The sequence below is a fragment of the Chrysemys picta genome, chromosome 4, assembly GCF_011386835.1.
Source record: "Chrysemys picta bellii isolate R12L10 chromosome 4, ASM1138683v2, whole genome shotgun sequence".
In the NCBI taxonomy this organism is placed as follows: Eukaryota; Metazoa; Chordata; order Testudines; family Emydidae; genus Chrysemys; species Chrysemys picta.
The window spans coordinates 6,465,852-6,491,972 of NC_088794.1; the positions used below are offsets into that span (position 1 = coordinate 6,465,852).

A 26,121-nucleotide genomic window follows, 5' to 3' on the forward strand; every position below is an offset into this window, starting at 1 on the left:
AGCTGGGTTGAGCCCTGCCAGCCCTTGTCCCCACCCCACCCCCAAAGTAGAAGCAAAACTATGCCTATGCCAAGGTTTCCCCCCGGCCTGGAGCCCTGTGCTTCCCCTGCACCCTCCGCTGGGCCCTGTTGTTTTTATAGGATGTTGAAGGGGGCCTCAGCAAGAAAAAGGTTGAGAACCCCTGGATTAGATGATCTCTCAAGGTCCCTTCCAGTCCTATGATTCTATGTGGAAAGGAACAATTGAAAATGGGTGACATGGACATGGGCAAATCCACTAAGCAGCTTTACTGACAGATGTAACTGTGTGGCATGTGGCAATGAAGAGAAGAGGTTCCCCTGTAGGACAGTAGAAGGAGCCACGGCCCAATCCAGCCACACTCACAGCCCCACTGTCGAGAAGGGACACAGAGAAGTAGTGTCATGGGTTGGGGTCACTGCAGAGAGTTTGGGCCATCAGTGTCGTTATTGCGGATTTCTAACCCTCCATATTTCCATCTGTTTTTGTGTGTGTATATATAGAGTTATCTAATTTCCTCTGTAACTGTGGAAAATCCATTCTTTGGGTTGGGGTTTAGCTGCTTCACCTGGGGGTTGCTTCAGTGACTCCAGTGCTGGCCCTGCCTCTCCCACCACAGCGGCTACTAACTTGTGCCCCATTGGGTCTCCACCACCCCACAGTGAGAGCTCAGGGCTCCATGGAATTTTCTCACTGTTTAAAATTTTTGATGAGCAAAGTGGGAAAAGCTTTTTGTTTCATTCTAAATCATGATGTAGTTAAAATCTGCAATGATTATGTAGGTGCAGCCTGCAGGTTCTAGCAATATAAATGTTATATAATATTAATCAGCAAAACAAAGCCCATTTTACATGAGGTCTGTCATTCTTATCAGCATCAGGCCTCTCAGAAGGGTTAATTTAAAAGTTAAGGGTCCCTGTATCGCTTGGGATCTTGGGTTCATACTTTGGAAGCATCACATCTCCTGAAATGTTTCCTGACCTCACCCACTATCCTTTCTCCCAGGGTTAAATAAAACAAAAAGGTCCAAGGCAACATTTCAAAATAAATAAGCCACTACAAAAAAAGTCAGTTCAGAAGTTTATTTTGTTTAAATATAAATGGTTTTCTGTTGCATCTTATGCATGATTACATTAAAACAAGAATACTGATTTCTTAATGCACAATAGGGAGAGTAAATGACAGTCATGCTCTAAATATAACAGTTCAATTGTCTTCAACTGATTCTGATTTTGGGGGAACTCAGTTTAAACACTTAACATACATGCCAATCATTTATCTGTGTTTACAGCCTATTCTAAACTAACTACTTCCTACCATGTAGTACTCAGTTCCTTAATCTGCCCTTGTGTTGAATAAAGAAAGTTTCACTGATGCAACTTACACTATGTCTACACTAGCAGATGTACATAGGGTTACCATATTTCAACAAGCAAAAAAGAGGACGGGAGGAGCCCCGCCCTAGCCCCGCCCCTGCCCCTCCCACTTCCCACCCCCCCAGAACCCCCAACCCTCCCCCCGTTCCTTGTCCCCTGACTGCCCCCTCCTGGGACCCCTGCCCCTAACTGCCCCCCAGGACTCCACTCCCTATCTAAGCCTCCCTGCCTCTTGTCCCCTGACTGCCCCAACCCTTATCCACACCCCCACCCCCAGACAGACCCCTGGGACTCCCACGCCCCATCCAACCACTCCCCACCCCCTGACAGCCCCCTCCAGAACTCCCAACCCATCTAAACCCCTCTGCTCCCTGTCCCCTGACTGCTCTGATCCCTCTCCGCACTCCTGCCCCCTGACAGCCCCCCCCAGAACTCCCAAACACCCCCCCCGTTCCTTGTCCCCTGACTGCCCCCTCCTGGGACCCCTGCTCCTAACTGCCCTCCAGAACCCCACCCCCTACCTAAGACTCCCTGTTCCTTGTCCCCTAACTGCCCCCTCCTAAGACTCCCCCCAACTGCCCCCCAGGACCCTACCCCCTACCTGTACCCTGACTACCCAAAACTTTCTCCACTCCCCCCCAAAAGCCCCCCCCCGTTTCTTGACTGCCCCCTCCAGAACCTCCCTGGCCCCCTTACCCTGCTGCTCAGAACAGGGTGTTGGGCTCTGTGCCAGCCGGACACGTGGCTGTGCTCCCCAGCACAACAAAACCCGGTCCCTGGCCCTGCACAACAAAACCCGGTCTGGCCCTGCACAGGGCTGCCGGACCGGGCTGCAGGAGGAGGAGCTGCCGGCCGGCTCAGAATGCAGGGAGGGAGGGGGGGGAGGGAGGAGGAAGCTGCTCCGGAGTCCAGCCCGGGACTTTCCTGCAGCCCTCCCAGCTGCTCGCTCTGCTCTGCCGGGGGAGGGGGGAAATCCCGGACATTGTGAGTGCTTTACAAATTCCCCCCCGGACGCTATTTTTAGCACAAAAAGGAGGACATGTCCGGGTAAATCCGGACGAATGGTAACCCTAGATGTACAGCACCAGGCGTTACAGTGCCCCGCAGTGAGTGCTGCAGGTAAAGCGCTGCTGTGTGTTCACACTGCCAGCTGCCAGCACAATGGCATGGCCACACTTGTGCCACAGGGTGGGGACGAGCTCAGCACACAGTCCCATGAAAGTGGCTTTCCTCATCCAAAAGTTCTGCAGCCACTGCTTGTCATCCCAGACTTGCATGACGATGTGCTCCCACCACTCAATGTTTGTTTCCTGAGCCCAAAAGCAGCGTCCAACTGTGGTCAGCACCTCCGTGAATACCACAAGCAATCTTGTGTCGTGTGTGTTATGCGTGTTGACATCGTCGTCAGACTCCTCATTCTCACTTTGTAGTTTAAGGAGTAACTGGACTGCCAGTCGTGATGTGCTGGTGAGACCCGTCCGCATATTCCTCAACAGTTCAGGATTCATTCCCACAGACTGAAGAGACAGACAGCGCACAGTACAAAAACCGATGAAAGATGGCACCAAATGCGGACGGAAGCAAAGGGACTGCTGGGATGTGAAGTGATGCATGATGGGGCATTGGGACAGAACCCAGGATGCCCCGTGACCCTCCCTCCCCCTTCCCACCAGCCTCGGAGGCAGAAAGGGAAGAGGTGCTCTGTGGAATACCTGCCCAGAGTGCACCGCTCTGAATGCCACTGCAAGTGCCACAAGTAGGGTGACCAAATGTCCCAATTTTATAGGGACAGTCCCGATTTTGGGGTCTTTTTCTTATATAGGCTCCTATTACCCCTGCACACATCCCTACCCCCTGTCCTGATTTTTCACATTTGCTGTCTGGTCACCCTAGCCGCAAGTGTGGTCATGCTATTGCGCCGGCCGTTGACAGCGTGAACACACACAGTGGTTTCCCTGCAGCGCTCTCTAAGTGGTGTTGTAACTGCCTGCGCTGTACATCTGCAGTGTAGACAAAGCCTTTTGTTGCTTCCTCTTTTCTCCATGGGGATGGTCATGTACCAGTGGCCTGAGCTGGCTCAGCTGTGTTGCCACTCAGTGGAAGGAGGGAGCCATAGCTCTGATCCTTCCTTGTTCATTCCATACCCACCATGTGAGCAGGGGCATAGCCGGGGGGCAGTGCCTGTCTACTCCCACATGCCTGGGCCCAGGATTCACAGAGCCTCTTCAGGAGCGTAAGAGGAGAGAATCTTTTTCTTCCTCATTCTCCTGAGTCACGATCTAGCCCCCTAGGATGCATCACTTGTAAGCCGCTGTCCTTAAGATCATCAATATGAATAGAATGAATATATGCAATCCACAGAGTTTACACTAGGACATACAAAATAAGTACAGTTAATAGGTTGATTGGCTTAGCTGCTTGCATATGTTGCATGCTGAATAAAATAAAGCAGAGAGCAAAATACTGGTTGTTGTTGCTTTTCTTCATCTCAGTGAGGTTTTTGTGGTACGAGGATATCCCACAATTCACTGAACCAGTGGATATTGGGGTTTCAAAGGCACAGTTTCTTTTGGGGCGGGGTGTTCATATTTTTGTCCCTTCTTTTTCATGTTTATCTTGGAGTTTTTCTGCTTCACTTGAAGGGAGATAGATGCTGAGACAGCATCCTCCTTGCTGTCAAACAGCTTGAAAATTCCCAATGCAGAAGCCAGTCAGAGCACAGAGGTTGTAACAGCCATTCAGAATAAAGGGATTTTGCATATGCATTGTGTGGTAAAGAAATAACATACAGTGATTATGTACATCTCTGCACGCTGGTCAGATAAGGATCATTATTAGCCAGCGCAACGCAAAGGAATTTGCATACTGCATGATCACTGAAAAATATTTATTCAGTGATTACATAAATTGAACATTTTCAACCAATCAAAATTCAAGGAATAGTATAAATTAGAAACCACCCAGTTGTAGTAACCTTTCTGCCAGGTGAAGCTGGCAGCAACCAGGGTCGAGTTCAATATCTAGGAGGTTCTTTTCAATAATACAAAACAGAATTGGCTTGAGCCCCAACCAGTATCCTGGGAAAATTACACATCACCCCTGGGTGCCTCTCAGAGGCAATGCTTCCCCTTTCACAAGCACTGAGTCTGAGTGTAGATCAGAAACTTTAAATGAATGGAGGGAAGTCACCCAACATTAATTAGGGAAAAGGCCACAAGCAGGATTCATAAACAAAACTGTGAGCAGAACACCCACCCCGGAGTCCGTGGGGCAGTGTCCTCTGCCTCATGTTCTTGAGTTCTACAACCAAAAGTTCCTTTACTGTGCCCTTCTCTGGTCCCTCACCATACCCCACTCACGGTGGTTGTCCTTGGTCAGTGAAGACCAAGGGTTTAGAGGAGCATCTGTGTGAGTTCACCTCCCAGCTGGGGAAGAAGGCACCTTCCTAGCTCTGCCATCTGAGCACTTGCTCTGGCTGCACCCCACCAGCCATGGTTCCTCTCCCCTGGCCACCCTGCCAGCCACTCGTTCCACTTACTGGTCACCTTCTGCCACCTGCCTCTCTGCTGTGCCCACTGCAGGTCAGTCTCCTGAGGTTCCACCCAGCTCTTAGGGCATGGCTACACTTGCAGATGTATAGCGCTGAGAGTTAAACCAGCCCTCGGAGAACACATTAGGGAAAGTGCTGCAGTGTGTCCACACTGTCAGATTCAAATGCACTGGCGTGGCCACATTAGCACCTCTTGCGACAGCTACAGAGAGCAGTGCATTGTGGTAGCTATCCCAGCATGCAAGTGGCTGCAACATGCTTTTCAAATGGGGTGGGGTGGAGTGTGACAGGGAGTGTGTTGTGTGTATGTGGGGGCAGAGAGAGTGGGTTTTGGGGGGACTGAGAGCATGTCAGCATGCTGTCCTGTAAGTTCAGACAGGAGCAGGCCCCCCTCCCCCTGCCTCTCAAGCAGCATTCCACAGTAATGGTTGCTTTGTCTCGGAGCAGATAAGCAGCCGGCTGTCAAGAAACAGAGTTTTCAAAGGGCATATCCGCATTCCTACAGCCGATTCCAAACAATGACAAGAGTGGCCACTTGACTTAACGCGATTATGGGAGGCCGATCAGAGTGCAGTAATGCAACACCTTGTTCACACTGACGCTGGGGCGTTTCAGCCGAGATGCACGAAGCATTATGCTTCTGGTGGAGGTGGATTACCAGGAGCGTTCCAGCTGCAGAGTCCAGGTGCTCTACATGCCTTGCCAGTGTGGACGGGTCATGAGTTAGGGCGCCCGGGGCTGCTTTAATGCGCTCTAACTCGCAAGTGTAGCCAAGCCCTTAGTGATTTTCAGCTATTAGGCTGGGCAGAAATGCTGTCCTACCACAAGTGATTGTCAGCTCTTTTGAGCACTTAAAATAACAAAAGGCTCCTAATGGAGCCTATTTAGCTCTCTCGTTTGAACAGTGGGGAGGAACAGGTTAAACCAGACCAGGGACCCTTAGGGAGAGTTCACACCTCCTGGCAGAGATACCTCTCCTCACCCCTCTTACTTTCACAGGGATCAGGCATTCGAGCCCCTGGCTTAATGAGTCCTTTCAGCTGAGGGTGACCCCTCATTTGAGGCAGGTTAAGCACAGTTCTGCTCCCCTTTACTCATGCAATAAATGCAACAACACTGACAACAACATTTCACTACCCCTCCATTCAGTACTAAAGTGATTTGTAACCCAACACTAGTCAAAATTGATCACTTTGAGCAACATCTCTATATCTGCTTGATATCTAGGCAGAGTAGGTGAGTTCATGTAAATACAGTTTGCTCCTAAAGTCTCTCCCACTCCCAGCTAGATGGCATGGGAGAACTCATTCAAACCCTGTTTACATAGTTATGTTAGGAAGAAGCTTCCTCTCTAAACATGTTTCTATAAAATTTCCATTAGATGGTTTCTTGCACCTCCCACTGAGACATCTTGTAATGGCCACTGTCAGAGACAGGATGGATCACTGGTTTGATCCAGTACAGCAGGGAGATGAGATACCGAGCTAGATGGCCTTTAGATCTGATCCAATACAGCCAGAAGGTGGGATACTAGGCTATATGGGTTATTGGTCTGATCCAATAAGGCAGAGAGGTGGGATACCAGGCTAGACGGGTTATCGGTCTGATCCAATAAGGCAGAGAGGTGGGATACCAGGCTAGACGGGTTATCGGTCTGATCCAATAAGGCAGAGAGGTGGGGATACCAGGCTAGACGGGTTATCGGTCTGATCCAATAAGGCAGAGAGGTGGGGATATCAGGCTACACGGGTTATTGGTCTGATCCAATAAGGCAGAGAGGTGGGGATACCAGGCTACACGGGTTATCGGTCTGATCCAATAAGGCAGAGAGGTGGGGATACCAGGCTAGACGGGTTATTGGAGTGATCCAATAAGGCAGAGAGGTGGGGATACCAGGCTAGACGGGTTATTGGAGTGATCCAATAAGGCAGAGAGGTGGGATACCAGGCTAGAGGGGTTATTGGTCTGATCCAATAAGGCAGAGAGGTGGGATACCAGGCTAGAGGGGTTATTGGTCTGATCCAATAAGGCAGAGAGGTGGGGATACCAGGCTAGACGGGTTATCGGTCTGATCCAATGAGGCAGAGAGGTGGGGATACCAGGCTAGACGGGTTATCGGTCTGATCCAATAAGGCAGAGAGGTGGGATACCAGGCTAGACGGGTTATCGGTCTGATCCAATGAGGCAGAGAGGTGGGATACCAGGCTAGACGGGTTATCGGTCTGATCCAATGAGGCAGAGAGGTGGGATACCAGGCTAGACGGGTTATCGGTCTGATCCAATAAGGCAGAGAGGTGGGGATACCAGGCTAGACGGGTTATCGGTCTGATCCAATAAGGCAGAGAGGTGGGGATACCAGGCTAGACGGGTTATCGGTCTGATCCAATAAGGCAGAGAGGTGGGATACCAGGCTAGACGGGTTATCGGTCTGATCCAATGAGGCAGAGAGGTGGGGATACCAGGCTAGACGGGTTATCGGTCTGATCCAATAAGGCAGAGAGGTGGGGATACCAGGCTAGATGGGTTATTGGAGTGATCCAATGAGGCAGAGAGGTGGGGATACCAGGCTAGACGGGTTATTGGAGTGATCCAATGAGGCAGAGAGGTGGGGATACCAGGCTAGACGGGTTATCGGTCTGATCCAATAAGGCAGAGAGGTGGGATACCAGGCTAGACGGGTTATCGGTCTGATCCAATAAGGCAGAGAGGTGGGGATACCAGGCTAGACGGGTTATCGGTCTGATCCAATAAGGCAGAGAGGTGGGATACCAGGCTAGACGGGTTATCGGTCTGATCCAATAAGGCAGAGAGGTGGGGATACCAGGCTAGACGGGTTATTGGAGTGATCCAATGAGGCAGAGAGGTGGGGATACCAGGCTAGACGGGTTATCGGTCTGATCCAATAAGGCAGAGAGGTGGGATACCAGGCTAGACGGGTTATCGGTCTGATCCAATAAGGCAGAGAGGTGGGATACCAGGCTAGACGGGTTATCGGTCTGATCCAATAAGGCAGAGAGGTGGGGATACCAGGCTAGACGGGTTATTGGAGTGATCCAATGAGGCAGAGAGGTGGGGATACCAGGCTAGACGGGTTATCGGTCTGATCCAATAAGGCAGAGAGGTGGGATACCAGGCTAGACGGGTTATCGGTCTGATCCAATAAGGCAGAGAGGTGGGGATACCAGGCTAGACGGGTTATCGGTCTGATCCAATAAGGCAGAGAGGTGGGATACCAGGCTAGACGGGTTATCGGTCTGATCCAATAAGGCAGAGAGGTGGGGATACCAGGCTAGACGGAGACAGGGATACATGGACTATCCGTTTGCTTTGGTATGTCTGTTCCTGTGCAGCAGCCTTGCACTAACTGGAAGATGTGACCTGCCGTTGATTGTTTTAAGTTTTCAATTTAAAAAAGGGCCCAGGCTGTCAGATTGGTTCATATTCCCATTTTTTAAAATTCAGGGGTTTGTTTTGTTGAAGTATATCCTATTCAAAGATACACTTGGGATGTCTATTTTTTCAGATAAAACCCTTGCTTTAGGCCCCGCAGTGCATACTCTTTAGTTATATTTTTCCAATCTCTTGGGAGATCTGCTGCTTTCGCATCATACTTCCTAGCTAACTGGTCATTGAATGATTTGAAAACAAATTTCCAGTAATCAGAAGCATCAATGCTGGGATCAGGCTGAATGCGCCAGTCTGGGTAGTAACGGCGGTAATCTTTGAAAGGATGATATTTTCCTGCTGTGGCTACGGTTTGGAATTCACGATTGGAAACCACGTCAGAGGAGCATATGGAATGCTCAAGCTTTTGTGAATCCCGATCCCTGAAGTTCCCTAATCCTTTGGGTCGATGGACTGACACAAAATGCTCTTTATGGTCAGTGCCTCCTGCTTCACAGGGGGCTTTACAGAACGGACACTGCTTCCCACAGCCAAACACTCGCTTGAAGATCTCATCCTGGGGTTTCACTGACAGGTTGGAGAGTTTGGTCTCAAGTTCCAAACGATTAAACTGGGTTAAGATTTGTTGTTCCAGCTCCAGAAGGAAGGTTCGAATGTTATCAGAAAGCTGCTCAATTTTTGCTGTGCTTTTAAACTGTACTCCAACTAAGCTATTGCTGGAAATGACCAGGTCCTGCTGCAGCTCTTTGCAAAAGTTGTCTAAAAAGGCAGAAACTGTGTTATTGTTTTGATTTATGGAGTTTTTCAGAACTCCTTTGATTGTATTTATTATTCTGGATAGAATCCCTTTCTCCAAATCTCCCAAACTCGCCTTCCCTCCATAGCGATCTATCAGACATTTCTGTATCCAGGATTTGACAAACTTTTCATAGTTACTTATGTATTTCACATAGTTGTCAAAGTTCATCTCTTCCAGCAGCTTCTTTAGCACAGAGAACTGGAAGAAGCTTCGGCTGGCGTATTCAACGGCCTGTTCACTGCTGAGAAAATTGTCAACTATTTCTACTCCGAGCCTTTTGTTGACATAACCCACCAGGGCAGGTTTGAGACATTGATAACAGAAATCCTTGGCCCTTGTTTGGCTTTCATCCTTTTCCAAATAGAGATCCATAAATATGGAGAAATACTGAGGTTTCAGCTTCTCCAGACGTTGCTGAGGATCGTTTTCTTTGATAAAATCTTCATGCATCTTCTGAAATGCACAAGCTGCTTCCCCCAAAATGTGAAGTTTCAGGTCAACTTCAAAACTAGGGGTAGTGGGAAGTTTCTGAACATCCTCCCGTTTTAACCTCTCATTAACCATATGCAGCAGTTCTCCACAATAGGTTTCATCATAGTCTGTTTTGGATTTAACTTTTTCTTCAATGTATTTCTTGCATTCATTCATTAAAGATAGAGCAAGCTCTTCAGTTTTACGGTGACAGTCCTGTAAGAAGAATTCCACAACTGCTGTGGTCCATTTTAGTTCTAAGTATTCCTTCTTCATTGTGAAAGACTTCATTCCATAACCCAGCAGGCTTTTTGCATGTTGTAGCATCTGATTAACGGCACTCCCTCGATTCTCAAAATCCTTTCTCAGCTGGAGATCCATATCTTGAACAACTTGACGTTTCTGTAAACTACTGAGCTTTAACTCTGACAAGGTTTTTCGCCACATTGTTTCAAATTCTATTTTCAGTTTCTCATTGTCTAGTTTATGTTTTCTGTTCCGGCATTCAGCCAAGAGTCTGTCAACTTTCCCTTCAATTGTCTGTTTGTACCCAGTTTGGATAGTGTCTATCTTGTGCTGTCCTCTTTGGATTCGAATTGCTTCCTCACAGTTACTGATTGAATAACTTTCAAGTTCTCTTTTGAGGCTATTTGCGCTCCTTTTGAAATCTTCTCTGTACTTTTCTATCAGGTTCAAATTTGAAGCTCCACTTTTGAAATACTGTTCTAAATTATCCAAGAGCTTCTTTTCTTCCTCCTGAAGTTTCCCTTGTGCCTCAATTTTTAAACTCATTAAAGGATCACGCTCTAGTTTCTCTGGTGGCTGGTTCTGGATGAAAGTTTCTTTTTCGGATATCCAGATATACATCTTCTTGCGGAAATCCCACTCCCATTCAGAATACTTCATAGACAGCTGGTTATAGGCTTCAGCTACTAGACTGTTTCTAAAGCTAAAGATGAAGTTTTCATGTTTTACAGCTTCCCACAGACTCTTCAGCCATTCAATAAATTCAGGAATGTCTTTGACAGGTCTGTTAAGTGAACGGTTCTTTATGAATTCAAACAGGTATTTCTTTAGCTCACACACACTCTCACTGTATCCAGTGTTTACTGGAGCCATTGGAGGGACTCCATGCCACAGGCCAGGGATGTACCAATTGTGTTTCTCTGGGTTATACTCCATAATATCAGAAAATGCCATTTCCCTGCTTTGTTTTTCCATCCTTGCTGCAGCTTTGGTCATTTCATTCAGCTGCTCCAGGAGGTGTTTCCTGTCCCTCATATTTTGATCATGAGCAGACACATCACTGACGTTCTGATGCACAAACTGGCAGTTTGGCTTTTGTCCTATTTCCTCCATTCTGAGAAAGGCATGGACCACAATTTGCAGAATATCCTTCATTTCTGTGGCATTCTCCATGGCCATGTTAACGATCGTTATGTCACTCAATCCAATCACCAGGGTGGCCAGCTCATTGTCATGTTGATAACTGTCTTCCAGTGCCGTTAGTTCAGGGGCCTTCAGACCTTCAGTGTCTATCACCAGGATGAAATCACAGCCACTTAGCTTCTGAACAGCTTCTGTAACTTTAATGAGTGTCATGAAGGCTCCTCGCGTACATCGGCCACTGCTCACTGCAAACTGCAGGCCAAACATGGTGTTGAGGAGGGTGGATTTCCCTGTGCTCTGCACTCCCAGCACGGTTATAACCACCATTCTGGATCTACCCTCCAGTCTGATATTGAGATGAGTTAGAACATCTATTACCCAGTTCATGGGGATGTTGGAGGCATCTCCATCAATCAGCTCCATAGGAAACCCTTCCAGCATCAAGTCAGCTGCTATGGCTGGGAGATGGATGAATTGTCTTTGGCTTTCTGCCATTTTACCTTCTTTAACCATTGAGCATTCAGCCTCATAGAACTGCCCCAACTCTCGCATGAAATGCTCAACGCCAAGGGAACTATCAGCTATTAATTTATCTAGTTTTTCCAGCTGTTTTCGGTCCACTCCTGGAGTTTCACATTTCTTTTTATACTGCTCCCGCATTTTAGAAAGATTTCCTCTGGCAGTGTTATCGAGGCTAAATTTCATCCATTTCAAGAAGTAATGTTTCTCCATTGTAGGCAAGTGTTCTAGTCCATTGATAAACTTAGTCAAACCATTAGTAAGGCCACACTGATTCTGCTGTCTGCGTATCTCTAACCATTTCTGTTTCAGCTCAGATTTATAGTCTTCAGTGGCCATGTCCCCTTGCCTTTTCATTCGACACAGCTCTTTTTCCACTTTAGCCAGGTTTTTCCATGGCTCCCCTTGGAGTCTCAACATTTCTCTTTTGTATTTTGCCACGTCTCTTATTTCTGCAGTGATATCTTCAGCACATTTCCTCGCACACTGACATGCCTGACAGTCCTCATCCACCTGGATTCCTAGGTCACGTGCCATCACAGCCATGGCTTCCAAACTCACTGTCTTGGGAGATGAGTTCATTATGGTTCCTATGGTGGACTGCACCTTTTTCACAAATCCTGCATTATTAGTGGTGCTGTCTTTCACCAGTAGCTGTGATTTGCTCAGCTTCAGCACAGGGGCCAGCTTATTAAGGAATCCCAGAGTTTCTATGGGTTTCTCATTCTTGTAGTTAAGGATGAAGTAATATTTAGCTGTTGATTCTTTCAGAGATGATAACAGCGCATATTCTGTCTCACTGATGCTCTCAGTAACTATGAACACTGCTGAGGAGGCCTCTGTTAAAAAGCTAAACTGCAGCCACTGCGACTCAATGTTTCCACGCAGATTTGTAACTGCAACAGGTTCTGGGAAAAGATCGGAATTCTCATTTCCACCAGGAAAATACCAGGAAATCTCGACCAGCCCATCTGCGATTTGCCGAGGGACGTTCCCAGACTCCATGTCCCGATGGATAAAGAAATTGTGGTGCTGCTGGGAGGGGCTGAGAACATCATTGAGGAGTTTGGATTTGGAAAAGCTGCAGCTCCCCAACCGCACAAAGGAAATGGTTGGCAGTGAAGTGAGCACCAGGCTCTCCTCTCTGAACCCTCTGCTCTCTGCCAGGGAGTGTGGCCTCCACTTCCTCACAATGTCTCTCATGGCCCACAGAAGTAGGATACACTTGTGGATGTCAAGGGCAGGTAGCAGCAGAGGGAGGGCAAATTGGCACATGGACATTTTGGACAGGATCTCCTGCTGCAGGAAACCGTCTGAGTAAAGCAGAACGGCACAGAGAACATCGAGGGGGTGCAGTGAAACTTTTATCTCAGCATCACTAACATAGAAATTGTCATCAATATGCAGCTCTTTATCATCATCAGTCATTTCTTCTTCAGGTGCCTTGTGCCCAATGCTTGTATTTCTGGCTGTCCCATTCACAGCCATGACCTTCCTCAGGAAATGCCACGGTAAATCACTTAATGCCTCTGGAATCCTGTTTTTGATGCCTTCTGGGCAGATCTCCAGGACATCCCGCAGCCTGATCTTCCTGCTTCTGTGCTTCTCCAGGTTTAATCTGGACAGAATATCTTGAAATGCTTTACTTCTTTCTGCAAAAGGAAGTGAAAACAAACTAAATTTTCAGAGTAGAAAATTATAACTTTATATACAGTTTACTAATTCCTTAGACTGGCTGATGTTGTGGGAGTTATGAAAAGAGAATTGTAATTTAAAGAAAAGCAGTACCCAGTAAATGACAGATGCATTACGCATCCTGGGCTCAATTCTTCTCTTATTTATATGGCACAATATAAATAAAGCCAACAGGATTACTTCTGTGCTTACCTCTCATAACTGTTGTTCTTCGAGATGTGTTGTTCACATCCATTACAATTAGGTGTGGGCGTGTTGCGTGCATGGATGTCGGAAACTTTTCCCCTTAGCAGCTCCCGTCAGAAAGGCAGGGGAGCCCCCTAGAGTGGTGCCCTTATGGCGCTGTATATAGTACCCTGCCAGCCAAACCTCCCTTTGGTTCCTTCTTGCCATAGACTCCGACAGAGGGGAAGCAGGGTGGGTATTGTAATGGACGTGAACAACACATCTCGAAGAACAACGGTTATGAGAGGTAAGTAACCATCTTTTCTTCTTTGAGTGATTGCTCACGTCCATTCCAATTAGGTGACTTCCAAGCTTACCACTGGAGGAGGGTAGGAGTCATGGAACGATTGATTGAAGGACAGCTCTGCCAACTGCCACATCATCTCTGGCCTGTTGGTTGACAGCATAGTGAGCTATAAACATGTGCACTGAAGACCAGGTAGCTTCCTTCACCAAGTAATTGCTGAACCAACAAGCGGGGATGCCATTTTAGATTTGGTTTTGGTGAGTAGTGAGGACCTCATAGAAGAAATGGTTTTAGGGGACAACCTTGGTTTGAGAGATCATGAGCTAATTCAGTTTAAACTAAATGGAAGGATAAACAAAATAGTTCTGTGACTAGGGTTCTTGATTTCAAAAGGGCAAACTTTAAAAAAATAAGGAAATTAGTTAGGGAAGTGGATTGGACTGAAGAACTTGTGGATCTAAAGGTGGAGGAGGCCTGGAATTATTTCAAGTCAAAGTTGCAGAAACTATCAGAAGCCTGCATCCCAAGAAAGGGGAAAAAATTCACAGGCAGGAGTTGTAGACCAAGCTGGATTGTAGGGACGCATAGCTCCCAAATCGCTAGCCCAGAGGCGCGGCAAACTGCTCCCATGGCTACGAGGCAGGAGTGACCTTCAATCCAGCGTTTGTGTTTGGTAAACTTATTTGGCTGATTTGATTGTACCCTCGCAGCTAGCATTCACGCGTTCAAGAGATGGGTTCGTTATCTTATGTGCATGTATACTGCCTGGCTTTTCTATGCGCAAAAATGTAACCACTAAAAAAAATTGTAAACAAAGTAAAAAAAGAAATAAAACCCCCAGGAAAGTTTTCCTGGGAGGCTTTTTGCAAGAGGCTTGTAAAGCTCTCTGGCTACCAACAAACCTGGCGTTCTGTTTCCTTTCCTGTGTCGTCACCACACTGGATGAGAAAGCATCTCAGAGAGGTGATTAAGAAAAAGCAGAAAGTCTACAAGGAGTGGAAGATGGGAGGGATCAGCAAGGAAAGCTACTTTATTGAGGTCAGAACATGTAGGGATAAAGTGAGAAAGGCCAAAAGCCATGGAGAGTTGGACCTTGCAAAGGGAATTTAAACCAATAGTAAAAGGTTCTATAGCCATATAAATAAGAAGAAAACAAAGAAAGAAGAAGTGGGACCGCTAAACACTGAGGATGGAGTGCAGGTTAAGGATAATCTAGGCATGTCCCAATATCTAAACAAATACTTTGCCTCAGTCTTTAATGAGGCTAATGAGGAGCTTAGGGATAATGGTAGGATGACAAATGGGAATGAGGATATGGAGGTAGATATTACCACATCCGAGGTAGAAGCCAAACTCGAACAGCTTAATGGGACTAAATCGGGGAGCCCAGATAATCTTCAACCAAGAATATTAAAGGAACTGTCACATGAAATTGCAAGCCCATTAGCAACAATTTTTAATGAATCTGTAATCTCAGGGGTTGTACCATATGACTGGAGAATTGCTAGCATAGTTCCTATCTTTAAGAAAAGGGGGGGGTGGGGGAGAAAGTGATCCGGTAACTATAGGCCTCTTAGTTTGACATCTGTAGTATGCAAGGTCTTGGAAAAAATTTTGAAGGAGAAAGTAGTTAAGGACATTGAAGTCACTGGTAATTGGGACAAAATTCAACATGGTTTTACAGAAGGTAGATTGTGCCAAACCAACCTGATCCCCTTCTTTGAGAAGGTAATAGGTTTTTTAGACAAAGTAAACAGTGTGCTGCTTGCCTGGAGCTAGAATAAAGGATTGAGACTGAGAGTCTGTCAAGACTCATAGAATCATAGGACTGGAAGAGACCTTGAGAGGTCATCAAGTCCAGTCCCCTGAACTCATGGCAGGACCAGCACCATTTAGAACATCCCTGACAGGTGTTTGTCTAACCTGCTCTTAAAAATCTCCAATGATGGAGATCCCACAACCTCCCTACGCAATTTACTCCAGTGCCTAACCACCCTGACAGTTAGGAAGTTTTTCCTAATGTCCAACCTAAACCTCCCTTGCTGCAATTTAAGTCCAGTGCTTCTTGTCCTATCATCAGAGGTTAAGGAGAACAATTTTTCTCCATCCTCCTTGTAACAGCCTTTCAGGTACTTGAAAATGGTTATCATGTCCTCTCTCAATCTTCTCTTCTCCAGACTAAACAAGCCCAATTCTTCCCTCACAGGTCGTGTTTTCTAGACCTTTAATCATTAATCATTTTATCTTTTATTTCTTTTCCCCTTCCTTGTTGTCTTTGCTTTTTCTGTTTTCATTCCGTACCTCCTTTCCTCCCAGTTTTTACGTGTGTTTCCTCCACTTTCTTACCCCACAGCCCATTTCAGACCCCCCTCCCCGAGACCCACTCTCACTCCAACTCCCATCCTTTCCTCCAGCCTCTGACAAACCCATCAGTCACAATCCTCATCATTTCATCCAGCCCCTCAGTCATCCATTCTCAAGGAAAAGGGAGGTAACTAGCAGTGGGAAAGAGAGGAAAAGGCACTTTTCTCTCCGTCCTCCTTACTACACTGCTGGCCAACAACCTTCCCAACAACTGTCTCCTTTCTTCCCTGTACAGATGCCCCATATTTTCACTTGAAATATCTGGTTGGCCCAAATGGGGGGGAGGGAAAGGAGGTTGGGGGAGAGTAGGTGTGGAGCAGAGGGAAACAGGAGGAGATGTTTAGGGGCTATAACGCCACCATTTATTTTGGGCAGTAGCTGCCACTGGTCCCAGTGCTTTGCCACTGGCCTTCACGGGAACATGGATCAACTACAAGATGTGGCTCAAAGCACCCCACTGACCAATACAGACCAAAGTTTAAGCAAAGAAGCCCCGGTGTTTCTGCCTCTAAGCCACTGACTGGGTTTCCATGGCATCCCTGTTTGAATCTGAGCAAATTTGTGTGCAGAATACCAAGAAAATTCTTCTCTCACAAGCACCATTCACACCTGGCAGCGCCAAGCTCGTCTAAAGGTGTTAACTCCCACTACAGAAGAAAAGGTGATCAGAGGAAATTACCTTTGGAAAGGTCTGTCTCCTCTGGCTTTTTGTCTTGTTGAATATCTAATTCCAGTTCTGGATTTACGACACCTTTTTCCCCCAGCTCTGGGGCTTGCAGAGTCTGAGATTCCTGATTTAATCCTTCCAGCAAGAAAACAAGAGGAGAAAAGTTATTTAGTGTCTAATTCTCTTCAATCCCTTCCTGTTTTCTGTGGGTATTTTATTTCATTCACTGCTCCTGCCTCTGCATTTCATTACATAGTTTCTATTTTATAATAGAAGATCTACTTATCCAATACATTGGTATGAAGCTTTGGATAAAAAATGCAATGGATTCAGTAGCATTCTGACCTCTTCTAAGGGAGATCAGGGGTTAATTCTTAGTCACTTTCCTTTCTGATCAGAGCCCCAGAGGGGAGCTGTGCACCTACTTATGGTTCTTGCTCCTCACTGTATTCTATCCCTGTTCTGCAATCAGTTCCCAATCAACTACACAATGTTTATAAATATTGTCTTTGATTTCCATTGCTGTATCAGGTTACATAACCTTGGTGGGCCTGGCACCCTCAAACCATTCTAGCTAGAATCCAAAGAGATTCTTTGGGGGCATTGTGGCTTAGTTGGTGCCCCTGCCACAAAAACTGGGGGAAACAGACATGTAAAAATGTGACACACTATTGGTCTTCAATTGGCTTCACTTTTGGGTCCATCTCTAGCTCTCTTTCATTTTTGGAGGATTTTGCTTGTCCAGCCCCATGGCAAAAATACTAGATTCTGGGGCACCTTGGAAAAATGCCAGATTCCAAGGAGCTGGAATCAGGAAGTTTTTTGGGCTCATCTGGGCAAGTTCACATTTCTCAGTGCTATTGTTTCAGGCAGATGTCACTGAAACAGTTACACTCACTTGTACTTCATGCTATCAAGATTATCTCTGCAATCAAAAATGCTAGAAACATTTTTTTAAATGAACAAGTTCAGTTTCTGGATCAAAATTCTGTAGCAAAGGGTGAATTCTGTGACTGTAGAATCATGGCATACACAGGGCACTGGATATAAGCAAGGGAAGTTTGCCTTCTGTCCCTAACCATAACTACTGGATTCTCTGGTGACCTCCTGTGGGTGTGGACATCTCTACACCCATCCATAGTTTGATGGATACATAGATCCTGTGGTTAGATACAGTGTCACATTTCAAAAAGTTTGTTCTATGAAAGATTCTACAGGTTTGAGAGTTATCCCTTACACATAAAGGGCCTCATCCAAAGCACACTGAAGACAATGGAGATTTACTGATGTTGACCATCTGAAGATCTTTTTGTGTATATTTATATTCTATTGGTAAATTTCTATCAAAGGTTTTGTAGAATACACCACTATATCATAATTTTACACAGGAGCAAAGAAGTCATACAATAGCTGCCTGTGAACTGTATGTTTCAATTTCATCATTTTCATGCCTTTGAATTCTCAGCCATAACTTTGCATTAACATAGGCTCCACCATTAATCATGTATCTATTTGAAAATTAGCCTTTGATCGATGTTGCGTGTATTAATTTTTTTCGTTCTGAAAGACAAAACAAAAACAACCAATAAACAAAAACAACAACCTACCACACTGAGGATGCTGTAAATCCTGATTTGTGCCCGGAAACATGGTTTCTAAACACTCCAGGAATTGCTGACAGGCCAGTGCTCCCTTTCTCTGGATTTGAATTAACAATTTTCTAATTTTCGCCTCTGTATCCGATATTGTGTTCATATTGTCATAGTCCTCGTCTGTGATGAGGGACTGAGCAAGTGACTCATCCAAGACACCACCTGGGTCATTTTGAATAATTTTAATCAGTTTACGTCGCTCTTTGCACATAATCTTCACGGATTTCTCATCAGCAACCACTGTTACTGAATCGGGGGATCTGTAATAATGAAAAAATACAATGCTTTTTAGACAAGGAGCAAGAAATCATTTGTGAAGGTGACAGAATTAGATTCAGGTTAGTGAATAATCTGGGATTCTGCCTTCCTCAGTATCAGTTTAGGGTAGGCCTATACAGCAGTCAGTGGTGTGGCTGCAGCACTTGTAGACATATGTGAACTTTTTTTCCTCTAGTTCAATCAAATATCAATAGCAGTGAAGCCATAGCAGCATAGATTAGCTTTTTGAGTATGTATCTAAGGTCCCAGACTGCCGTCCATACTGCCAAAGCTTCGCTGCTATTCTTATTTGAGCTAGCTAGATCAAAGCTAGCTCACATATGTCTGCATATTCACTTATTTATATATATACACACACACATACAATTTATCTATTCTAGGCCTTGATGCAGGGTAGGGACTCTGGGGTTCCCTTTCCCTCTTCTTACTACTTCCAACTGGTAGGTGCACTTCATACACCCTCTGAGCTACCACCCTTCCTCCTGCCCCTGGTCCCTTGAGTCCTACCAGGGCCAAGGAGGGGCCAGGAGGAGAGAGGAGCTGGTCACTATGTGGGAGGAAGGTGTGCCCAGGAAGCTACTCACACTTCCACCAGATGCCACTCAATCCTGCCCCACTCTTACTACCACTACTTCAACCAAAAACAAGGGAAATTCACTGCTAAAACACTTCATGAACACAGCTCTACCTTTCCCTTGCACTGCCTTGCACCCCTCCAGATGGTGGAGGATGAATAAACATAAATCAGGCTACACAGAGTTAAGGTAATGTCTCCCACACTATATCCCCTCACAGCCTTAATGCTGCTTCCTTTGAATGATGCCCAGAAAAATCCCTCTGAGAGAGCAGAGGATTGTCTCCTTCCCAAGCATGTAGAGGATGGCAGATAAAGTGAAGAAGAGTAGTATGGAGGAAATGTTTAGGCCCTGGCTTTGACCAAAATAAAGGTCAAGTTTAGCCCAGGCCTAGCTAAAACAAGCTAGTTAGCCCAAAAATTGTCTTGTGGACAGATTTAAAGAGAGAAGCTTCTAATTAATAATACTGACAAATAGATTTCTGTTTGTTTTCTAAAGTGCTTGGTAGGTATGTTTCTTGGTTTTCCTTTTGGTCAGTCTGAGGCTGGCCTATGATACAAGAAGGGAGGGAAGGCCTTCTAGCTGAGACTCATCATGGAATAAGTAAAAAGAAGGGAATGAGGGTAATTTTAAAGCAGCTGGGTCTTGATAAGGAGAAGCAGAATTCTTCTTCAGAATGAACTGGACAGAATGTGGTTTAATGGAGATAAGGACAAGAAAATATCAAGAACCCTGCTAGAGAGGGGGGGGTATTATTTTAACTTTGACCTATCCAAACTGGGGATTAATATGGTTGCTTTTCTCCACTGGAGAAAAGGGAATGTTTTGTCTGTGAAGCCAGGTACCGACTCTGTGAATTTCACTGCCTTTGGTTTAATATCCTCAAGTTAGAGAAGCTGTTTGTTTTGCATCCATTGCAAAGGACACCAAAGGAGTTTTCAGATAGTTGTCAATTTTGTATGTGTATACACTGAAATAAGGAATAAATATTAGATATTTTATATAAAATATACAGGATGAATAGGGAGTTAGTGGGGGTTGGCAACATCTAAACCAGGGATCGGCAACCTTTGGCACGCGGCTTGCCAGGGTAAGCACCCTGGCGGGCCAGGCCGGTTTGTTTACCTGCCGCATCCGCAGGTTCGGGCGATCACGGCTCCAGGCCAATGGGGGCTGCAGGAAACAGCGCGGGACGAGGGATTTGCTGGCTGCCGCTTCCCGCAGCCCCCATTGGCCTGGAGCAGCGAACTGCGGCCAGTGGGAGCCGCGATCGGCCGAACCTGCAGACGTGGCAGGTAAACAAACCAGCCCGGCCCGCCAGAGTAGCTTACCCTGGAGAGCCGTGTGCCAAAGGTTGCCGATCCCTGATCTAAACAATATAGTGTGAATCAAACATTTTACAAGCAGATTCATAGATTCTAGGACTGGAAGGGACCACAATTAAAAATGTGTCTTCCATAAATATTTTAATATTGTCTTAAAATTAATTTTACTCAAGACTTCTTGAATAAATGTTAACAGAAAAAATCACGCAGAAGGGCTGCAAATACAGCTGAATCAATATTACTTCTATTTCCTCACCTCTAACCAAGATTTGACATGGATACAACAATTTTCCAATGTGTGCTCTATGTAATATTATTTGATGTTTATGTGACTTTAAAAGAAGAAAGTTACAAAATTTAAAAGAATTACATGAAACATCAGTTTACTAATCATGAACATTCACTAAGACCTGGACACCCTTACTCGCACTGAGTAGCACTTGACTCTATGAGCTGCCCCATTGAAATCCATCAGACTATATAAGAGGCAAGGCACTACTCAAAGTAATAAAGGGGGCAGAATCTGTTCCTAAAGTCAGAAATCTCACCAAGGTTAATTTTAGGAGGGATGCAACAGGGGAAGGAGCCTGCCATGCAAAGAACATAAGAATGGCCAAACTGGGTCAAACCAAAGGTCCATATAGCCCAGTGTCCTGTGTTCTGACAGTGGCCAGTGCCAGGTGCCCCAGAGGGAATGAACAGAACAGGTAATCATCAAGTGATCCATCCCCTGTCGCTCATTCCCAGCTTCTGGCAAACAGAGGCTAGGGACGCCATTCCTGCCCATCCTGGCTAATAGCCATTGATGGACCTATCCTCCATGAATTTATCTAGTTCTTTTTTTAACCCTTTTATAGTCTTTGCCCTCATAACATCCTCTGGCAAGGTGTTCCACAGGTTGCCTTTGTGTTGTGTGAAGAAATACTTCCTTTTATTTGTTTTAAACTTGCTGCCTATTCATTTCATTTGGTGACCCCAAGTTCTTGTGTTATGTGAAGTAGTAAACAACTCTTCCTTATCTACTTTCTCTACACCAATCATGATTTTATAGACCTCAATCATATCTCCCCTTAGCTGTCTCTTTTCCAAGCTGAAAAATCCCAGTCTTATTAACCTCTCCTCATACGAAAGCTGTTCCACCTCCCTAATAATTTTTGTTGCCCTTTCCTGAACCTTTTCCAATTCCAATATATATTTTTTGAGATGGGGCAACCACTTCTGCACACAGTATTCAAGATGTGGGCGTACCATGGATTTATTGGCAACATATTATCTCTCTCTTTCTTAATTATTCCCAACATTCTGCTCGCTTTTTTGACTGCCTCTGTACATTGAGTGGATGTTTTCAGAGAACTATCCACAATGACTCCAAGGTCTCTTTCCTGAGTGATAACAGCTAATTTAGACCCCATCATTTTATATGTATAGCTCCTAAACCCTACAGGAGTGGGGCTCCGCTTTATCTCCTTTATCATAGGAGCCGTGGATGCCGGTTGCTTTCTCCTGCAGGCCTACTTCTGTGCTTCTCTCACCTCTATCCTAGCCCATCACAGTCCAGAGAGTCTCTTCTATTTGGAACTCATAAGCTGCTCGACTACAATGCAAATACAAAACACAAACGCCTTATCTTTTTAATCTTTGCTGCACTGTTAGAATAGTTTCAGTAAAAGTGAAGATGCTAAATGATTTTGTAACCAATGAACATTGCTGCAGAATTCTGTGTCTCCTAGAACTCCATGCAGCTCTGCTGGTACCACAGACCTTAGGTCAAATGTGCTACACATTACAAGCAGGAAAGGGATCTCCTATCAGACTGGTAAACAATTTGGGACCTCAGAATTATTCACCCCAGGGAGGTACCGAATAGAATCTGCTGCCTTGCCACAAGAAACAAACCAAGAGTTTTTCTTGTATATAGCAATAATAGTGACAGTATCATAGCACTGACACTTTAGTGCTGTCTGAGGAGACACTTTCATTCTAGTCACCCTGGCCTAATTTGCTTAGGCATCTAAATCCCAGACTGAGGCTACACGGCGACCCACAAAACTCCTGCCACACCCTGTAGGCACCTAAACTCACTCAGTACCTACATTTTTGTAGTAAAAAGTTCCCTGGGCACCTATGTTTCTGCCCCTGGGTACGTATGCTACTGCCTCCCTCTGTGCATTCAGACACCAGTCTCCTGCCTAAGCCCCAGAGCAATACACGGAAGGAGTGAGACAGGTATTTGGCCACCTCACTCGCTCAGGGGACCTGATCTAGTAGGTGTGCTCAGAGGCAGCCTACTGGATAGGGCCCCTCAGGTGAGTTCACACAACACAGCCTTTGGGGGAGGGGCAGAAGACCTCCTTTATCACTTTTTGCCCAGTGGTTGGGGTACTCACCTGGGACGTGGGAGACCTCCAATTCAAGTCCCCCCCTATACCTCATGAGGAGAGGGGACTTCCACAGGGGTCTCCCACTGCTCAGATGAGTGCTCCAACCACTCCACTGTGGGATGTTCTGATGTGGAGAATCTGTCAGTCTCTCCTGTTGAATCCATTCTACTGTTCATTATATAATTAGTCATTTGGGCTAGAGAGTAAGCGAGTGGGAGAATGATCCTGTAGCCTGGTGGTTGGAGCATTCACCAGGGAGGTGGGAGACCCCAGCTCCTGTTCTAATGAGGGTTCACAGCTGAGACTCATGAATAGTAGAGATGGGCACCTCCCTGCAGCCTGCTCTTAGGCACCTATTTCTGGAGAGGGGTGGAGCTTAGCACACATCCCTCTATGAGCATATCCCATTGACTAGCTGTAAGTGCTCCCCACCTAGTGTGCTGGCTTTTGTGACTCAGTCTAAGGTGCCCATCTCTCCCCATTCCTGTACAGGGGGCCTGGCGCCTAACCCAGACTCTGTGAATAACAGTGGATTCCAATGATTTTCTTGGTGTCTAAAAGTTAGGCATCGCAAAGCATTACACCTTTGTGAATCTAGCCCCCTCTTTTCAGACACATGTAAGCTAATAGAGTAATTACCTTGTAGCTGAGCTTGTAAGTGTAGCACTGCTGCCCAGCTCTCCCGTCACTTCCTCTTCCATTGGCCTCGCTGCTGAGGTCTCACCAGTTGGTGCAGACACTGTGAGATAAAAGAGAACCATCAAAAAAATACATATGGGAGCAAACATGGAAGGCAAGAAATTAAAATTCCCCAGACAAAAGGCCTTGCTAAACTGGAGTGAAGTTTGAAAATCCTCATTAGTAATCTGAGTGTTAAAGGCCTTGCAAGAACATTGGAATTAACAGAGAAAATGTCAGAAAGCTAAACAAGTCAGAACGGAGATTATAAAAATGTTACAGTTTTGTAATATTCAATAAAATAGATAAATATAAATTAAGGCTGACATTCCAAAAAATAACCCCCATATATTTGGAAGTATGGAAATTCACACTTTAAGTCACCCGTACAACCTTCACTCAGCCTCATGCATCCGAAGAAGTGGGCTATAGTCCACGAAAGCTTATGCTCTAATAAATTTGTTAGTCTCTAAGGTGCCACAAGTCCTCCTGTTCTTCTTTTTGCGGATACAGACTAACACGGCTGCTACTCTGAAACCTTTCATGGTAACACCAGTATTCTATCTTCCCTTCTATGTTCCTTTCATAACAAACTTGCAAAACAGCAGTGTTTCTATCCCTTTCACTTTTTGGAGTCATGTTCTTACATCAGAATCTCAGTTTTCTTTTCTTTTTTTAAATAAGTTTCTAGACTTCATGGTTGCAAAGAAAAGTTTGAAAACATGACGCCTAAAAGTTCAAAACCCAGAAGGCAAGTAAATAGATTTAATAAACTAATAAATAAATAAATAGAAATGCATTGCATTGCATTTGAAATCTCATATTTTAAAACCAATCTCATGTGTGGGGTGAGTAATATGAAAACAGTGTTAAGTTTGAATTAAAGCCTGTTTTTTCCCCTAAAATACAACATCTGCACCCATTGGGAAACCACATGTTTTGCAATTTGCAAGTTGCCATTAAAAAAAAGTGAACCATAGACTACCAGTTTACATTCTGTAACTGGAAGAAAGCTGAAATTGTGCCAATATTTTAAAAGAACAAACAGGGTTGACCCAGATAATTGTAGGAAGATTATGGAATGTCTGATATGGGACTCAGTTAAAAAAGAATTAAAGGAAGGTAATATAATTAATGCCAATCAACATGGGTTTATGGAAAATCAGTCCTCTCAAACTAACCTGATATCTTTTTTTGGTTGATAAATGTAATAGTGTTGATGTAATATACTTAGACTTCTACAAGAATTTGACTTAGTACTGCGTGACATTTTGATTAGAAAACTAGAAAGATATAAAATTAACATGGCACACATTCAATGTATTAAAAGATGGCTAACTGATAGGTCTCAAAGTGTACTAGTAAACAGAGAATCATCATTGAATGGGTGCATTTCTAGTGCAGTCCCACAGGGACTGGTTGTTGGGCCTATGCTATTTAATGAATTTTTATGAATGATCTGGAAAAAAAACCATAAAATCACTGACCAACTTTGCAGGTGACAAAAAATGGGGGAGTAGTAAATGATGAAGAGGAAAGGTCACCAATGCAGAGTTGTCCAGATCAGTGCTTCTCAAAGCCAGTCCACCGCTTGTGCAGGGAAAGCCCCTGGCGGTCCGGGCCTGTTTGTTTACCTGCTACGTCCGCAGGTTCGGCCGATCGCGGCTTCCACTGGCCGCGGTTCGACGCTCCAGGCCAATGGAGGCTGCGGGAAGGGCGGCCAGCACATCCCTCAGCCCATGCCGCTTCCCGCCGCCCCCACTGGCCTGGAGTGGTGAACCGCAGCCAGTGGGAGCCGCGATCAGCCGAACCTGCGGACGCGGCAGGTAAACAAACCGGCCCGGACCGCCAGGAGCTCTCCCTGCACAAGCGGCGGACCGGCTTTGAGAAGCACTGGTCTAGATTGATTGGTAAACTGGGTGCAAGCAAACTGTGTTTTAATATGGCTAAATGTAAATATAGACTGTGATGTTGCACTCCATATGTTTTATGGAAATATGCTTATGAATGTAAATATGATGTAACTGGAATACGCTTTATGCAAAAGGTCTCTTGTAAGGTATCATTCCAAAGGTTATAACCTACTGAATATATTCCTTCCGTTTGTATGCATGTATCATTCTTCTATCTGAAGCTAGAAATATGAAGTAGAAGTCTGAGGTGCTATTGTAATTATGCAAAGTCTGGGCCATTAATGGTTGTTTAGAATCTTGATGGCTCCCATTGACCAGGACAACTGACGGTAAATGGTTTTTTTACCTGCTAGCCTTCCTGTGTACGTGTGGACCAAAGCAGGAAGAATGGAGACAAGAGATACCAGAGACATGTGACAATGTCACATGACACTGGAATACATCTTAATCATTATGGAAGAGGCAGGGGTGAGGACAAGCACAGACAAAAGGTTCCTGCCTTGTGCCAAAGCTATAAAAGGGGGTGGAGCAGGACAAAGAGGGCTGCCAGTCATGAGAAAGCCCCCGCTTATCTGAGATGTAAGCTGGAACTA

At 45.4% G+C, this 26,121-nt stretch overlaps 1 protein-coding gene across 1 annotated transcript in view; it reads right to left on the reverse strand.

The window, feature by feature from the left end:
* Window positions 1-8,314: 8,314 nt before the first annotated feature.
* Window positions 8,315-26,121, reverse strand: part of LOC135982874 (interferon-induced very large GTPase 1-like) — a 40,857-nt gene continuing 23,050 nt past the window's right edge. The window contains exons 8-11 of the mRNA XM_065591258.1: window positions 23,577-23,676; window positions 18,333-18,637; window positions 16,738-16,860; window positions 8,315-13,179 (exon numbers count right to left, since the gene is read on the reverse strand). Of these exons, the coding sequence (XP_065447330.1) occupies window positions 8,456-13,179; window positions 16,738-16,860; window positions 18,333-18,637; window positions 23,577-23,676 (5,252 nt within the window). The 3' untranslated portion in view covers window positions 8,315-8,455. The remainder of the gene's footprint in view (window positions 13,180-16,737; window positions 16,861-18,332; window positions 18,638-23,576; window positions 23,677-26,121) is intronic.